This window comes from Orcinus orca, chromosome 2 (genome assembly GCF_937001465.1).
Source record: "Orcinus orca chromosome 2, mOrcOrc1.1, whole genome shotgun sequence".
In the NCBI taxonomy this organism is placed as follows: Eukaryota; Metazoa; Chordata; class Mammalia; order Artiodactyla; family Delphinidae; genus Orcinus; species Orcinus orca.
In genome coordinates this window covers 173,398,635-173,415,892 of record NC_064560.1, presented here as the reverse complement: position 1 = coordinate 173,415,892, position 17,258 = coordinate 173,398,635, and the positions used below count along the sequence as shown (strand labels likewise).

The 17,258-nt window shown below is 39.8% G+C and overlaps 1 protein-coding gene across 4 annotated transcripts in view; it reads right to left on the bottom strand.

Annotated features, from left to right (window-relative positions):
- LIN52 (lin-52 DREAM MuvB core complex component) overlaps positions 1–17,258 on the bottom strand; it is a 118,132-nt gene that overhangs the window by 67,541 nt on the left and 33,333 nt on the right. Inside the window, exon 6 of one of the 4 annotated variants that reach the window (XM_033402186.2) lies at positions 1,514–1,636. The exons of the other annotated variants lie outside the window; for them this stretch is intronic. Within the exon in view, the coding sequence (XP_033258077.1) occupies positions 1,617–1,636 (20 nt within the window). The 3' untranslated portion in view covers positions 1,514–1,616. Of the gene's footprint in view, positions 1–1,513; positions 1,637–17,258 lie in introns of those variants that run through there. 4 annotated transcript variants of the gene reach the window in all.

The window sequence follows — 17,258 nt, the reverse complement described above, 5'->3', positions numbered from 1 at the left end:
AAGGGCTTCCCTGGTGGCGCAATGGTTAAGAGTCCGCCCGCCGATGCAGGGGACACGGGTTCATGCCCTGGTCCAGGAAGATCCCACATGCTGCGGAGCAGCTGGGCCCGTGAGCCATGGACACTGGGCCTGCGCGTCTGGAGCCTGTGCTCCGCAACGGGAGAGGCCACAACAGTGAGAGGCCCAAATACCGCAAAAAAAAAAAAAAAAAAAAAAGAAAAAACAGAAATAAAGTCTATTTCTTAAATAATAAGCTTAATAGATCCCTACTGCTGAAGACTAGAATAATGTGAGTTAATTGTTGGTCCCTCTATTCAACAAGCCTATAAAATTCTCTGTGAAGGAAAAAATGATTCTATCACTTGCTGCACTCTTCCACTTTCCCCAACTTACTTACATAAAACTAGCAGGTTTAAAAAACATCAACCCAAACACAAGATCTGTCTGGAAAGCAGAAACAGAGAACATAGAGTTTACCAACTAACTTCCACATAAATGAATGAACCAAGAGTGTCAACAAAGTTATACACAAGTCAATAGTCATCTTTGTACATCTCTATAGGACGGAGCCCTAACCAAATCAGCTCTAATATGATTTTGAAATTCTGTGCCCTGTCAAGAAATGAAGGTTAACAGGCTTTTTTAGAGATATGGAGGATGCAATTGACATGGTTTCGATTTTGTTCCTATTTGACCCCTTGATGATTTTTTTTTTTTTGTGGTATGCGGGCCTCTCACTGTCGTGGCCTCTCCCGTTGCAGAGCACAGGCTCCGGACGCACAGGCTCAGCGGCCATGGCTCACGGGCCCAGCCGCTCCGCGGCATGTGGGATCCTCCCGGACAGGGGCACGAACCCGTGTCCCCTGCATCGGCAGGCGGACTCTCAACCACTGCGCCACCAGGGAAGCCCCCCCTTGATGATTTGAGATCCATTTTACACTTCAGAGAACCCAAATGTCATTTTCAATTTATATATTAAGATTTTATTCTCTATGGAATAAAAATAATTCTAAGATGATACTAAGAGTTTCAACCCAGACATCACTACCATACAAAACTTAGGTCATATCTAGCTCATGGATCTCAATTCTATTCACTCAATAATCATTAGACATGGCTTCTAATCAGCTTTTGCTTACAATGATAAGTTCCTTTAGTTCACGGTCAGATTGGTGTCCAGTATCAAATAAGAACTACTAAACAGAGGCAGAGTTTTATTTACAAGCTCCTAAGAGGCAAATCATATTTTATCAAATGAGTATTTGAATGAAGCCAAGAAACAGATCTACTATGTAACTCTACTATCGACAGTTACTACTCTAAGAGGCAATATTACCCCTGGATTAAGAATCAGAAGACTTGGATTCTAGGCCATTTTGCAAATAACTAGGTGTGTGACTGGGCAAATCATTGAAGTTCTCTGAACCTCAGTTACCACATCTGTTCAAATGGGAATAACAGCAGAATAGTAGAGAGAATTAAGTGAAAAAGTACATGTAAGAAACATAGCAGGCTCAAAAATGTTACTCTTTCCCTCTTCATGAGACATGATTCAGATTCCTGGTTCTGTCACTAATGAGCTGTGTGGCTGTCCTTAGGTAAATCACCCAACATCTTTAGGCCTCTGTTTCTGCATCTGTAACATTAGAGCGTTGGGACTTGATGATCTCTTAGATTCCTTTCCAGCTCTAACATGCTATGATTACCAATTCTGTCACTAAATTTCTGGGTGACCAAGGTCTAAGTCACTTCATTTCTTTAGACCTCAGTTTCCTCACCGTTAAATACTGGAGGGTGAACCAACAGAAAAGTAGATAAGAACTATAAGGGGAAATTCATAAGAGGAGGAAAAACAAGTGGCCAGTAAACAAAACTTTATTAGCAATCAAAGAAATACATATAAAAAATACTGAAACATAATTTTTCATCTACAAAATGCGCAAGTACTAAAAAGTTTCACAATATCTAGAGTTGGCTATAAGATGTAGGAATGCAAGTACTTTCATTTACTGTCCTTAGAAATATAATTTGGACTAGTCTTTCTGGAGGTCACTTTGGCAATATGTAAAAATTTTTAATGTGCCATTCACCTTGATCAGAGTAAAGGATGCTTTTCGCAGCATGATTTACTTTAGTGAAACACTGGAAACAACCTAAATGTCCGTTAAGAGAGAATTAATGAAATACATTATAAATAATCATATAATGGTATTCCACACAGTCATAAAACTGATGATTTTGCTGTTTTCATGGGTATTGAAAGATGTTCACAATGCACTAAGTCAAAAATGCAGGTTGTAGAAAAGGAATAGCATGATGCCATGTATGTAAAATATAAATATATGTATATGCATATATGTGTATGTGCATGTATATGTGTATAATACCTCTTAGAAAGAAATGTTTGGAGGATTTGGAGGAGTGTTGACCAAAAAGTTAAAAGTGATTACTGTTTTAGGATGCTGTGATTTGGGGTGATTTTTGCTTTCTTTATATTTTCTACAATGAATATGTATTGTTTTATAGTAGGAAAAAATAAAGCTCATATTTAACTTTTAAAATACATATCACAAAAAAGATTTTATGACTCTTTAACAATTCTTTTCAGTTCGATAAGCAATATCTCTTGTTCTTATAGTCTTTGACATAAACCGTGTATATAGTTACATCATTTGCACTACAATCTAGCTGCTTTACTTAGACCTATGCTAAGCACTTCACTCACACCATTTCTAATGTTCTCTACAATGCTATACGACCATTTTTATTCTAAAGAAAACCCAGCAGAGCTTTTACATTTTAGAAGCTGTTTCTCCCCACACTAGATGTTATTTTGAAAAGAGTAAGACACTCCAAACTGAGATCTTTAAGGCCAGAAAACTCTCTTTACTTCTAAAAAAAAAAGTCATTGTGTAAATACAAACAAGTGTTATTTCTGGTTATCCTTTAAATCTCAGTTAGAAGCACGCCTAAGCTGACACTAGGAATATACTCAAGATTGCTGAAACCCAGGCAACGCACCATTGTGGTATCTAACAAAGTACATTGGACAATGGGGGGTGAGATTTGGGCTGGTTATTTGTTGCAGGATGGCCTGCATAGGCAAACAAGAAGCCAGAGTACTTAAGAATAAAAAACTTAACTCCTAAATCATGTTAAAATTTTTGGTTGCCATCCTGCATTAAAAGCATATTTAATTATTCTTCATTTCCTGACATATGTTCACATAACTTAAAGTGGAGAGATACAGAAAAGGAAAATCTGTGATCCAACATAGAGGCACTCTCTCACCTTCCCATCAACTCACAAACCTGCACTTTCATCTACTCTCTTTCCTCTTGTTACAATCCAGTAGTTCTCTTCAATGTAAGGCCAATACACCTCTGCTCTAAACCCTAACCCTTCAAGCCCTCTCAAGAACCTTACACTTTATCCCTTTTCACCACTCTTCCATCTTTGCCACCAGAATTTAAACAAACATAAGTCTACTGTCCTAAAGCAAACAAGAAACTTTGACTCCACTTCTCCCTCTCGCTATCACCCTTTCTCCCTCTCAATAGCCAAACTCCTCTTTCCATGTCCTACCTTTCACTCATTCCTCACTCATCCATGCATTCAACTGTCCATACAATGGAGAATTCACATCCAAAGACAAACCCCCATGTCAAAAATCAAACTCATTAAAGACCTAAATGTAAGACATGACACCATAAAACTCTTAGAAAAGATCATAGGTGAAACATTCTTTGACATAAATTGTAGCAATATTTTCTTAGATTACTCTCCCAGGGCAAAAGAAATAAAAGCAAAAATAAACAAATGGGACTTAATCAAACTTAAAAACTTTTGCACAGTAAAGGAAACTATCAACAAAATGAAAAGACAACCTATGAAAAGGGCGAAAATATTTGCAAAAGACACAACTGACAAGGGCTTAATTTCCAAAATATACAAACAGCTCATACAACTCATTAGCAAAGAAACAAACAACCCAATGAAAAAATGGGCAGACCTAAATAGACATTTATCCAAGAAGACATACAGATGCTCAACATCGCTAATTATTAGAGAAATGCAAATCAAAACTACAATGAAGGGCGGAGTCAAATTGGCATTCTAGGAGGACACGTAATTCTTGTCTCCTCACAATTAGGGCACCTACCAGGCACTGGTGGGGGACCACGGACACCTAAGGGGACGGGAGGAACCCCCAGCAATCGGGTAGGACGTGGCGTGTGGGAGAAGTGAAGGGGGAGAAAAAGTAGAGGTAGGGCGGGGCTGGCACCCCTGAGGGGTGGCTGGGGGAGGGGAAGGGATCCCAGGCCCAAAGGGGGAAACTGGGGAACCACTGGGAGGGCAGAGGATCCAAAGGGAGCATGGCCAGCTTTCCCCTGCCCACTTGGACCCCCAGAAACCTGTTGAGATGCCGAGCCTGATCCTCTGCCCACCTAGGCCCCCTCCAGCCATGCGGGTCCTGAGGGAGTGGGAGGGAGGGAAGGGGGAGCAAAAGTAAAGGCCAGACCTCTGGGACTGGCACCCCTGAGGGGTGCCTGGGGGAGGGAAGGAGTTCCTACACCCAGCAGGACACACCCACAGTTAGGGGTCCAGCAGCAACGGGGGAGACCCTGGGAGAGATGGTGGGGGAGGTGCACGAAGGAACAGAAGGGAACGGGGCCAGTGCTTTCCCTGTCCACTTAGGCACTGGGAAGCCTGTTGGGCTCCAGGACCTAATCCTCTGCCCTCAGAGCCTCCCTCCTGCCATTCAGAGCCCAAGCCCCACACCTACACCCCCACCCAGTGCCCCACCTCTACACTCGGAGACCCCCTCCATCGAGCTGGGCCTAAACCCCACCCACACACGCTCACTCAGGGCCCTACCTCCAAACTCCGGAACTCCACTCTCCAGAGGCCCTCCTTACCACATGCTGCCTCTCCCCTTCCTAAGCAGAGGCCCCGCCCCACAATTGAACGTCAGCTTGCCTAGGCCCCGCCCCATGCTCAAACATCACCCCCCCACCCACCTATGTCCCATCCCACCCTAAACCCGACCCCTGCCTAAGTTTCACCCCCCAACTAAACTCCACCCCCAAGGCTTTTTTTTTCTTTTCTTTTTTCCTCTTTTAGATTAGGGTTCTGTTTTCCCTTGTTGATTCATTGTTGTTGATTTTTTAATTTGTCCTAATAAATCTTTTATTTTCCTAATTTTATTTTACTCTTTATACTTTGTTAGTGATCTCTCCTTTTGGCTTGTTTCCTCCCCTCTCCTTTTTTGTTTCTTTTTTCTGTTGTGGTTTTAATTTACCTTGTTGCAGTTGTTTCAATTATAGTTTTATTTTTCCTAGTATATTGTACTGCTCCTTTCTTTCTTCCTTCCTTCCTTCCTCCCTTCCTCCCTCCCTCCCTTCCTTCCTTTCTTTCTTTTTCTTTGTTGTTTTTTTTTTTTACCATGCCATGAAGCTTGCGGGATCTTGGTTCCCAGGGCACAGGTTGGGCCTGAGCTCCAGTGGTGGGAGCTCCGAGTCCAAACCGCTGCACTAACAGAGAACCTCAGAACCCAGGGAATATCAATCGGAGTGAGGCCTCCTGGAGGTCCTCATCTCAGCACCAAGACCCAGCTCTATCCAACAACCTGCAAACTCCAGCGCTGGATGTCTCAGGCCAAACAACCAGTAAGACAGGAATACAGCACCACACATCAAAAAAAAAAGAAACAGAAATGACAACAAAATATGTTACAGACAAAGGAGCAAGGTAAAAACCTACAAGACCAAATAAATGAAGACAAAATAGGCAACCTACCTGAAAAAGAATTCACAGTAATGATAGTAAAGATGATCCAAAATCTCGGCAACAGAATGGAGAAAATACAAGAAACATTTAACAAGGATTTAGAAGAACTAAAGAGCAAACAAACAGTGATGAACAACACAATTACTGAAATTAAAAATATTCTGGAAGGAATAAGAGAATAACTGAGGCAGAAGAACGGATAAGTGAGCTGGAAGGTAAAATGGTAGAAATAACTGCCAGGGAGCAGCATAAAGAAAAAAGAATGAAAAGAATTGAGGACAGTCTCAGAGACCTCTGGGACAGCATTAAACGCACGAACATTCACATTATAGGGGTCCCAGAAGAAGAAGAGAAAAAGAAAGGGTCTGAGAAAATATCTGAAGAGATTATAGTCAAAAATTTCCCTAACATGGGAAGGGAAATAGTCAATAAAGTCCAGGAAGCACACAGAGTACCATACAGGATAAACCGAAAGAGAAACATGCTGAGAGACATATTAATCAACATATCAAAAATTAAATACAAAGAAAAACTATTAAAAGCAGCAAGGGAAAAGCAACAAATAACATACAAGGAAATCCCCATAAGGTTAACAGCTGATTTTTCAGCAGAAACTCTGCAAGCCAGAAGGGAGTGGCAGGACATATTGAAAGTGATGAAAGGGAAAAACCTACAACCAAGATTACTCTACCCAGCAAGGATCCCATTCAGATTCGATGAAGAAACTGAAACCTTTACAGATAAGCAAAAGTTAAGAGAATTCAGCACCACCAAACCAGCTTTACAACAAATGCTAAAGGAACTTCTCTAGGAAGGAAACACAGAGAAGGAAAAGACCTACAAAAACAAACCCAGGGCTTCCCTGGTGGCACAGTGGTTGAGAGTCCGCCTGCTGATGCAGCGGACATGGGTTCATGCCCCGGTCCAGGAAGATCCCACATGCCGCGGAGTGGCTGGGCCCGTGAGCCATGGCTGCTGAGCCTGCGCTCTGCAATGGGAGAGGCCACAACAGTGAGAGGCCCGTGTACCGCCAAAAAAAAACACCAAAAACCAAAACAAAACCCAAAACAACTAAGAAAATGGTAATAGGAACATAAATATCGATAATTACCTTAAAGGTAAATGGATTAAATGCTCCAACCAAAAGACGTAGACTGGCTGAATGAATACAAAAACAAGATAAGTACATATGCTGTCTACAAGAGACCCACTTCAGACCTAGGGACACATACAGACTGAAAGTGAGGGGATGGAAAAAGATATTCCATGCAAATGGAAATCAAAAGAAAGCTGGAGTAGCAATTCTCGTATCAGACAAAATAGACTTTAAAATAAAGACTATTACAAGAGACAAAGAAGGACACTACACAATGATCAAGGGATCAATCCAAGAAGAAGATATAACAATTATAAATATTTAGGCATAAAACACAGAAGTACCTTAATACATAAGGCAAATGCTAACAGCCATAAAAGGGGAAATCGACAGTAACACAATAATAGTAGGGGACTTTTAACACCCCACTTGCACCAATGGACAGATCATCCAAAATGAAAATAAATAAGAAAACACAAGCTTTAAATGACACATTAAAAAACATGGATTTAATTGATATTTATAGGACGTTCCATCCAAAAACAACAGAATACACTATCTTCTCAAGCACTCATAGAACATTCTCCAGGATAGACCATATCTTGGGTCACAAATCAAGCCTTGGTAATTTAAGAAAACTCTTCCAACCACAACACTATGAGACTAGATATCAATTACAGGAAAAAACCTGTAAAAACTACAAAGACATGGAGGTTAAACAATACACTACTAAATAACCAAGAGATCACTGAAGAAATCAAAGAGGAAATCAGAAAATACCTAGAGACAAATGACAATGAAAACAAGACGATCCAAAACCTATGGGATGCAGCAAAAGCAGTTCGAAGAGGGAAGCTTATAGCAATACAATCCTACCTCAAGAAGCAAGAAAAATCTCAAATAAACAACCTAACATTACACCTAAAGCAATTAGAGAAAGAACAACAAAAAAAACACAAAAGTTAGCAGAAGTAAAGAAATCATAAAAATCAGATCAGAAATAAATGAAAAAGAAATGAAGGAAACAATAGCAAAGATCAATAAAACTAAAAGCTGGTTCTCTGAGAAGATAAAGAAAATTGATAAATCATTACCCAGACTCACCAAGAAAACGAGGGACAACACTCAAATCAACAGAAATATAAATGAAAAAGGAGAAGTCACAACCAACATTGCAGAAATACAAAGGATCATGAGAGATTACTACAAGGAACTATATGCCAATAAAATGGACAACCTGGAAGAAATGGACAAATTCTTAGAAAAGCAAAACCTTCCGAGATTGAACCAGGAAGAAATAGAAAATATAAACAGACCAATCACAAGCACTGAAATTGAAACTGTGATTAAAAATCTTCCAACAAACAAAAGCCCAGGACCAGATGGCTTCACAGGTGAATTCTATCAAACATTTAGAGAAGCGCTAACACCTATCCTTCTCAACCTCTTCCAAAATAGAGCAGAGGGAGTAACATTCCCAAACTCATTTTAAGAGGCCACCATCACCCTGATACCAAAACCAGACAAAGATGTCACAAAAAAAGAAAACTACAGGCCAATATCTCTGATGAACATAGATGCAAAAATCCTCAACAAAATACTAGCAAACAGAATCCAACAACATATTAAAAGGATCATACACCACGATCAAGTGGAGTTTATCTCAGGGATGCAAGGATTCTTCATTATATGCAAATCAGTCAATGTGATACACTATATTAACAAACTGAAGAATAAAAACCATATGATCATCTCAATAGATGCAGAAAAACTTCTGAAAAAATTCAACACCCATTTATGACAAAAACTCTCCAGAAAGTGGGCATAGAGGGAACCTACCTCAACATAATAAAGCCCATATACGACAAACCCACAGCAAACATTATTCTCAATGGTGAAAAACTGAAAGCATTTCCTCTAAGATCAGGAACAAGACAAGGATGTCCACTCTCACCACTACTATTCAACATAGTTTTGGAAGTCCTAGCCACGGCAATCAGAGAAGAAAAAGAAATTAAAGGAATACAAATTGGAAAAGAAGTAAAACTGTCACTGTTTGCAGATGACATGATACTATACATAGAGACTCCTAAAGATGTCACCAGAAAACTACTAGAGCTAATCAATGAATTTGGTAAAGTTGGAGGATACAAAATTAATGCACTGAAATCTCTTGCATTCCTATACACTAATGATGAAAAATCTGAAAGAGAAATTAAGGAGACATTCCCATTTACCATTGCAACAAAAAGAATAAAATACCTAGGAATAAACTTACCTAAGGAGACAAAAGACCTGTATGCAGAAAACTATAAGACACTGATGAAAGAAATTAAAGATGATACCAACAGATGGAGAGATATAGCATGTTCTTAGATTGGAAGAATCAATATTGTGAAAATGACTATACTACCCAAAGCAATCTACAGATTCAATGCAATCCCTATCAAATTACCAATGGCATTTTTTACGGAACTAGAACAAAAAAATCTTAAAATTTGTATGGAGACACAAAATACCCTGAATAGCCAAAGCAGTCTTGAGGGAAAGAAACAGAGCTGAAGGAATCAGACTCCCTGACTTCAGACTATACTACAAAGCTACAGTAATCAAGACATTATGGTACTGGCACAAAACCAGAAACATAGATCAATGGAACAATATAGAAAGCCCAGAAATAAACCCATGCACCTATGGTCAACTAATGTATGACAAAGGAGGCAAGGATATACAATGGAGAAAGACAGTCTCTTCAATAAGTGGTGCTGGGATAACCGCACAGCTCCATGTAAAAGAATGAAATTAGAACACTCCTTAACACCATACACAAAAATAAACTCAAAATGGATTAGAGACCTAAATGTAAGACTGGACACTATAAAACTCTTAGAGGAAAACAGAGGAAGAACACTCTGACATAAATCACAGCAAGATCTTTTTTGATCCACCTCCTAGAGTAATGGAAATAAAAACAAAAATAAACAAATGGGACCTAATGAAACTTAAAAGCTTTTGCACAGCAAAGGAAACCACAAACAAGACAAAAAGACAACCCGCAGAATGGGAGAAAGTATTTGCAAACAAATCAACGGACAAAAGGTTAATCTCCAAAATATATAAACAGCTCATGCAGCTCAATATTAAAAAAACAAACAAGCCAATCCAAAAATGGGCAGAAGACCTAAACAGACATTTCTCCAAAGAAGATATACAGATGGCCAAGAAGCACATGAAAAGCTGCTCAACATCACTAATTATTAGAGAAATGCAAATCAGAACTACACCTCACACCAGTTAGAATGGACATCATCAGAAAATCTACAAACAACAAATGCTGGAGAGGGTGTGGAGAAAAGGGAACCCTCTTGCACTGCTAGTGGGAATGTAAATTGATACAGCCACTATGGAGAACAGTATGGTAATTCTAAAAATAGAATTACCATATGATCCAGCAATCCCACTACTGGGCATATACCCAGAGAAAACCATAATTCAGAAAGACACATGCACCCCAATGTTCATTGCAACACTATTTACAATTGCCAGGTCATGGAAGCAACCTAAGTGTCCATCGACAGATGAATGGATAAAGAAGATGTGGCACATGTATACAATGGAATGTTACTCAGCCATAAAAAGGAACGAAATTGGGTCATTTGTAGAGACGTGGATGGATCTAGACACGGGGGAAAGCGGCGGGGGTGGGGGGGTAGGGGTGGGGGTGTGATGAATTGGGTGATTGGGATTGACATGTATACACTGATGTGTATAAAATGGATGACTAATAAGAACCTGCTGTATAAAAAAATGAATAAAATTAAATTTAAAAACAAAACAAACAATAAGGGAAAAAAAACGAAAAGAGTCATGCACCACAATGTTCATTACAGCACTATTTACAATAGCCAGGACATGGAAGCAGCCTAAGTGTCCATCGACAGATGAATGGATAAAGAAGATGCGGCACATATATACAATGGAATATTACTCAGCCATAAAAAGAAACGAAATTGAGTTATTTGTAGTGAGGTGTATGGACCTAGAGTCTGTCATAGAGATTGAAGTAAGTCAGAAAGAGAAAAACAAATACCATAGGCTAACACATATATATGGAATCTAAAAAGAAAAAAAAAGGTTCTCATGAACCTAGGGGCAGGACAGGAATAAAGACACAGACGTAGAGAATGGACTTGAGGAAATGGTGAGGGGAAAGGGTAATCGGGGATGAAGTGAGAGGGTAGCATTAACAAATATACACTACCAAATGTAAAACAGATAGGTAGTGGGAAGCAGCTGCATGGCACAGGGAGATCAGCTCAGTGCTTTGAGACCACCTAGAGGGATGGAACAAGGAGGGTGGGAGGGAGACACAAGAGGAAGGGGATATGGGCATATACATATGCATATAGCTGATTCACTTTGTTATACAGCAAAAACTGACACAACACTGTAAAGCAATTATACTCCAATAAAGATGTTAGGGCTTCCCTGGTGGCGCAGTGGTTGAGAGTCCGCCTGCCGATGCAGGCGACACGGGTTCATGCCCAATCCGGGAAGATCCCACATACCGCGGAGTGGCTGGGCCCGTGAGCCATGGCCGCTGAGCCTGCGTGTCCGGAGCCTGTGCTCCGCAACGGGAGAGGCCACAACAGTGAGAGGCCCGCGTACCGCAAAAAAAAAAAATGTTAAAAAAAAAAAAAAGAATAAGTAGAAACTGAAAAAAAAAAAAAACTACAATGAAGTATCACCTCACACCAGTCAGAATGGCTATCATCAAAAAGTCTACAGATAATAAATGCTGGAGAGAGTGTAGAGAAAAGGGAACCCTTGTACACTGTTGATTGGAATGTAAACGGGTACAGCCACTACGGAGAACAGTATGGAGGTTCCTTAAAAAACTAAAAATAGAGCTACCATATGATCCAGCAATCCCATTCCTGGGTATATATCCAGAAAAACAAAAACTAATTCAAAAAGATATATGCACCCTAATGTTCACAGCATCACTATTTACAATAGTCAAGACATGGAAGCAACACCAGCGCCCATAATATATATATGTATATAAATATATATATATATACATAGGAATATTAATCCACCATAAAGAATGAAATATTGTCATTTGCAGCGAACACAGATGGACCTAGAGAGTATTATGCCTAGTGAAATAAGTCAGACAGAGAAAGGCAAATACTGTATGACATCACTTATAAGTGGAATCTAAAAAATAATGCAAATGAATCTATATACAAAACAGAAACAGACTCACAAACATAGAAAACAAACTTATGCTTACCAAAGGGGAGGGGGGAGGGGGAAATTTAGGAGTATGGGATTAACAGATACAAACTACTATACATAAAATAGATAAGCAACAAGGATTTACTGTATAGCACACAAAATTAGACCAGTATCCTATAATAACCTATAATGAAATAAAATCTGCAATAAAACTCAAAAAACAAAGCCTGAATCACTATCCTGTATACGTGAAACACAATCAACTATACTTCAATTGAAAGAAAAAAAAACTTGTCTTCCCTTACAAATCTGTTCCTCCACTACTCTTTCTAAAAAAGCTTTAGCGACAGACTGCAGACTTTTTGTCTCTTTCTCAGAAAAGCCTTTCTTCTCTGGTCACCGCCTACAGATCAGAAAAGGTCTCAGATATCTGCTGTTACGGAATCTTGTACTTCTCCTTCACAGCACTCATCACAACCCTCACTATAGATTATTTGTGTAACTGTTTGATGTGTGTCTTCCATGTGATCGCCTTGCTTCCCAATGCATCCCTCAACTTTTAGCACAGTGATTGTTGGCTCATTTTAGTTAATTTAAATGTTTGTTGAATAAATCCTTGAGGGGAGAGGGGAAAAAATTAAATCAATCAATCGATTGATTGATGGATCGATCCTTAGTGAGGTATATTTCATATCTGATGAACTGTACATATTTGAAGTGTCCAGCCTGGTAAGTTTTAACAAATGTTTCCACCACTACTGAGGCAAACCCTTCTGACTCATGAGAATTTTCCAGTCTGGCTGGTGGGAATAAACCCTGTGGTGCCAGCCACGGTTCCCTGTAATCCTTTCAGATGGTTCTCTCTTGAGCCTCAAGTAGTTTCCTCACAAGATTGCACTGATCAGTACTCAGCTGATTACTTTAGGAGGACCCTCTGCAGATCTCCAGGGTTCTCTCTGTGCAGCCCTCTCCCCTCCGGTACTCTGTCCTGACCTCTAGCTGCCTTGGTCTCTCCAGATGCTTAGCTCTGTTTCTTCAACTCAGGGAGCCTGCTGGTCTCTGCCTGGGTTCCCCCTCCCTGCACTGCAGCCTGGAAACTCTCTCAAAGCAGTAAGCTGAGACAATCACAGCGCTCATCTCATTTACTTCCTAATTCTCAGGGATCACTATCTTTTGTTGCCTGATGTCCTGTGTCCTAAAAACCACTCTTCGTATATTTTGTAATGAACAAAAACTGTTTCAGGTGGGAAGGTGAATCTAGTCTCTGATATTTCATCTGAGCCAAAAGCAAAAGTCCTTCCACTGTTGTCTGCATGCCTCTGACCTACATGCCCAGGGGAGAAATCTTGGAGTCATCCTTTTTAAAAAAAAAAAAATTTATTTATTTGCCTGCGTTGGGTCTTCGTTGCTGTGCGCGGGCTTCCCATTGCGGTGGCTTCTCTTGCTGTGGAGCGTGGGCTCTAGGTGTGCGCGCTTCAGTAGTTGCAGCACGCGGGCTCAGCAGTTGTGCACAGGCTTAGTTGCTCCATGGCACGTAGGATCTTCCCGGACCAGGGATCGAACCCATGTCCCCTTCATTGGCAGGCGGATTCTTAACCACTGTGCCACCAGGGAAGCCCCTGGAGTCATCCTTGACACCTCCCTCCCCCTCCTCTCATCTTCCACAGCCAATGAATCAAGACTTATTCTTTGTCTTAAATCACTCTCAAATTCAAGGACTTCTCTCCCTGTCCACTATCAGTACCCTAGTTCTAGGCACCACAGTCTTGGCTATTGCAATGACCTCCTACTTAGTCTGTAGTTCTTCTCATGCCCCCCTCCAAACCATTCTCCACATGGCCAAAACCTGAATATTGCTTGCCCATGCCCTTAACTGACTTGCTAGTGCTCTTAGAATAATGTCCAACATCCTTAACACAACTGAGAAGTTTTACATGATCCAGCAGTCTATTTCAGGAGTCACTGTCTGAGTTCCAGTCACATTTGCCTTCTTTCAGTTCTTCAAAGGCACCATGCTCCTTCCCACTACCATATTTCGATACTTCCTCTAGAAAGCTCATCTCCCTTCCCTTCACTCAGTTAATTTCTACTCATTCTTCATACCTAAATATCTTTTTTCTCAGAACTATTCCTGCCCCACATTGTACTTAGAAAAACTTAGTGGCAAATAATTATTTGTGTAATGCCTTATCTACTAGAATGTTAGCTCTATGACAGCAGGAACCATCTCTGTCTTATGTACTGTCAAGTCCTTGGTGCCTAGAACAGTACCGTGAAGATACACAACAAATATTTGCTGTATGAAAGTCAGATAATAGAAAATATATATATTGGTCTCTGCCCCTGGTTCCTGGCACAAAGCTCCTAAAACGCTTACAATTTCCTAAGAGTGTTAGAAGCATCTTTTATTTTAATATTTGGTCTTTGACTCGATTCCTGACACAAAGTTCCTAAACCCCTTGGAATCTCCTGGGTGACGGCAGTATCTTTTGTTCTAATGAGGTGACTCTTGGTGTACTCCAGGATGGGGGCTGGTCAGCAGACAGACCAAGCTATGATTAGAATCTTGGGATTCTCAACCCCAACCTCCATTCTCCAGAGAGGAGAGAGGCTGGAAATGGAGTTAATAATGTCTCATGACTACATGATTGAAGCCTCCATAAGAAAGCTTCCAGGTTGGTGAACATGTAGAGTTGCTGGGAGAGTGACACGTCTGGAGAGGGCACGAAAGCTCCATGCCCCACGCCACATACCTGGATGTTCATCTGTATCCTTTATCATATCCTTTTATAATAAACTGGTAAACAGTAAGTAAGCTGTTTTCCTGAGTTCTGGGAGCTGCTCTAGCAAATTAATCAAACCTGAGGAGGGGATTGTGGGAACATCCGATTTACAACCAAAGCACAGGTGGACTTATAGTTGGCATCTGATGGGGGGGGTGTGCAGAGGGGAGTCCTGAGGGACCCAGCCCTCAATCTGTGGAATCTGATATGATCTCCAGGTAGATAGTGTCAGAATTGAGTTAAACTGTAGAACACCTAGCTGATGTCACAGAATTGCTTAGTTGAGGAACAAAAAACTCCCACACATCCAGTGTCATGTTGTGAGTGTGCTAGAGATGTGAGAGTAAAGGAGACACATGGGAGGAGTAACAGGGGGTCTTTCCTATACAAGAATTAAATACTATATCTTAAAATATAGAATTTTAATGCTGTAAGGATCTGAGAGGTCTTTAGTCCAACAACTTCATTTTTCAACTGAGGAAGCTGATGCCCAACATCACACAGCTAAATTCCTGATAAAGGTGCACTAGGCAATAGTAAAATCTAAAATTTATCAATAGCTTACTAGATGTCACATACCATACTATGCATTTTTGTTTATTGAGGTGAATTCAAATTTTTAAAAGTGATTTTAAAGTGTACAATTCAATGGCATTTGGTATATTCACAATATTGTGCAACCACCACCTGTATCAAGTTACAAAACATTTTCATCACTCCCCCCCGCACCCGCAAAATACTCCTATACCCATTAAGCAGTCACTCCCCATTTTCCACTCTCTTTTGTCCCTGGCAACCACCAATCTGCTTTCTGTCTCTACGAATTTACATACCCATGATGTTTCATACAAATGGAATAATATGCGATCTTCTGTGTCTGGCTTCCATTATTTAGTATAATGTTTTTGAGATTCACCCACGTTGTAGCGTGTATCAGTACTACATTTTTATGGCTAAGTAATATTCTATTGTATGTATATACCATATTTTGTTTATCCATTCATCTGTTAATGGACATATGAGTTTCTTTCCATCTTTTGGCTATCATGAATAGTACTGAATGAACATTTGTGTACAAGTACCTGTTTGAGTACTTGTCTTCAATTCTTTTGGGTATATACCTAGTAGTGGAATTGCTGGGTCATATGGTAATTCTCTGTTTAACCTTTCAAGGAACCGCCAAACTTTCACAGTGGCCACACCATTTTACATTCCCACCAGCTATATATGAGACTTCCAATTTCACCATATCCTTGCAAATACTTGTTATTTTCTATTATTATTATTATCATCATTACTATTACCATCTTAGTCGGTGTGAAGTGGTATCCCATTGTGGTTTTGATTTACATTTCCCTTATGACTAATGAAAGATGTTTAGCATCTTTTTATGTGCTTATCGGCCATTTGTATTTCTTCTTTGGAGAAATGTCCACTCAAGTCCTTTGCCCATTTTAAAATTGGGTTGTCTGTCTTTTTGTTGTTGAGTTATAAGAGTTCTTTATATATTCTAGGTACTAGACCCTTTTCAGATATATGATTTGCAAAAGTATTCTTTCAATACTGTATTATATATTTGAAAGTTGCTAAGAGAGCAGATCTTTAAAGTTCTCACCACTAGAAAAAATTTGTAACAATGTGTGATGACAGACTTACTGTAGTGATCATTATATTGTAACATGAAACTGTTATATGTCAATTATATCTCAATTTTTAAAAAGTTTTCTCCAATTCAATGGTTGCCTTTTCACTTTCTTGATAATGTTCTTTGATGAACAAAAGTTTTAAACTTTAATGAAATCCAATTTATCTATTTTTTCTTCTGTTGCTTGTGTTTTTGGTGTCATATGTAAGAATTCATGGCTACATCCAAGGTCATGAAGATTCATACTAGGCATTTTATAATCATTGTCCAATTTAATCCTCTCAAGAACCCAATAAGTATTATTATTACCTTCATTTTACAGACAAGGAAAATGAGGCTCAGAGAGAGGAAACTTGTCAAGTTAGTATGTAGAAGAATACGTCTGTTTCCAACGACCAGGATCTTATAATTTCCAAGTCAGTTTTTCTTTGCACACTCACAACATGGCAGCTTGTTTCCCCAAAAAGGGCATGATGGGGGACAAAACAGAAGTCATGGTCTTTTTGTAACTAAATCTCAGACGTAGCATTCCATTACTTTTGCTATCACTGATCCAGCCCACACTCAAGAGGAAAAGATCACACAAAGGCATAAATAGAGGGTGCCTACCACACCAGGGTTCTGTTTTTTTTTTTAAAGGCCAAGTCTTTTATTTATTTATTTATTTTTGGCTGCGTTGGGTCTTCGTTGCAGTGCGCGG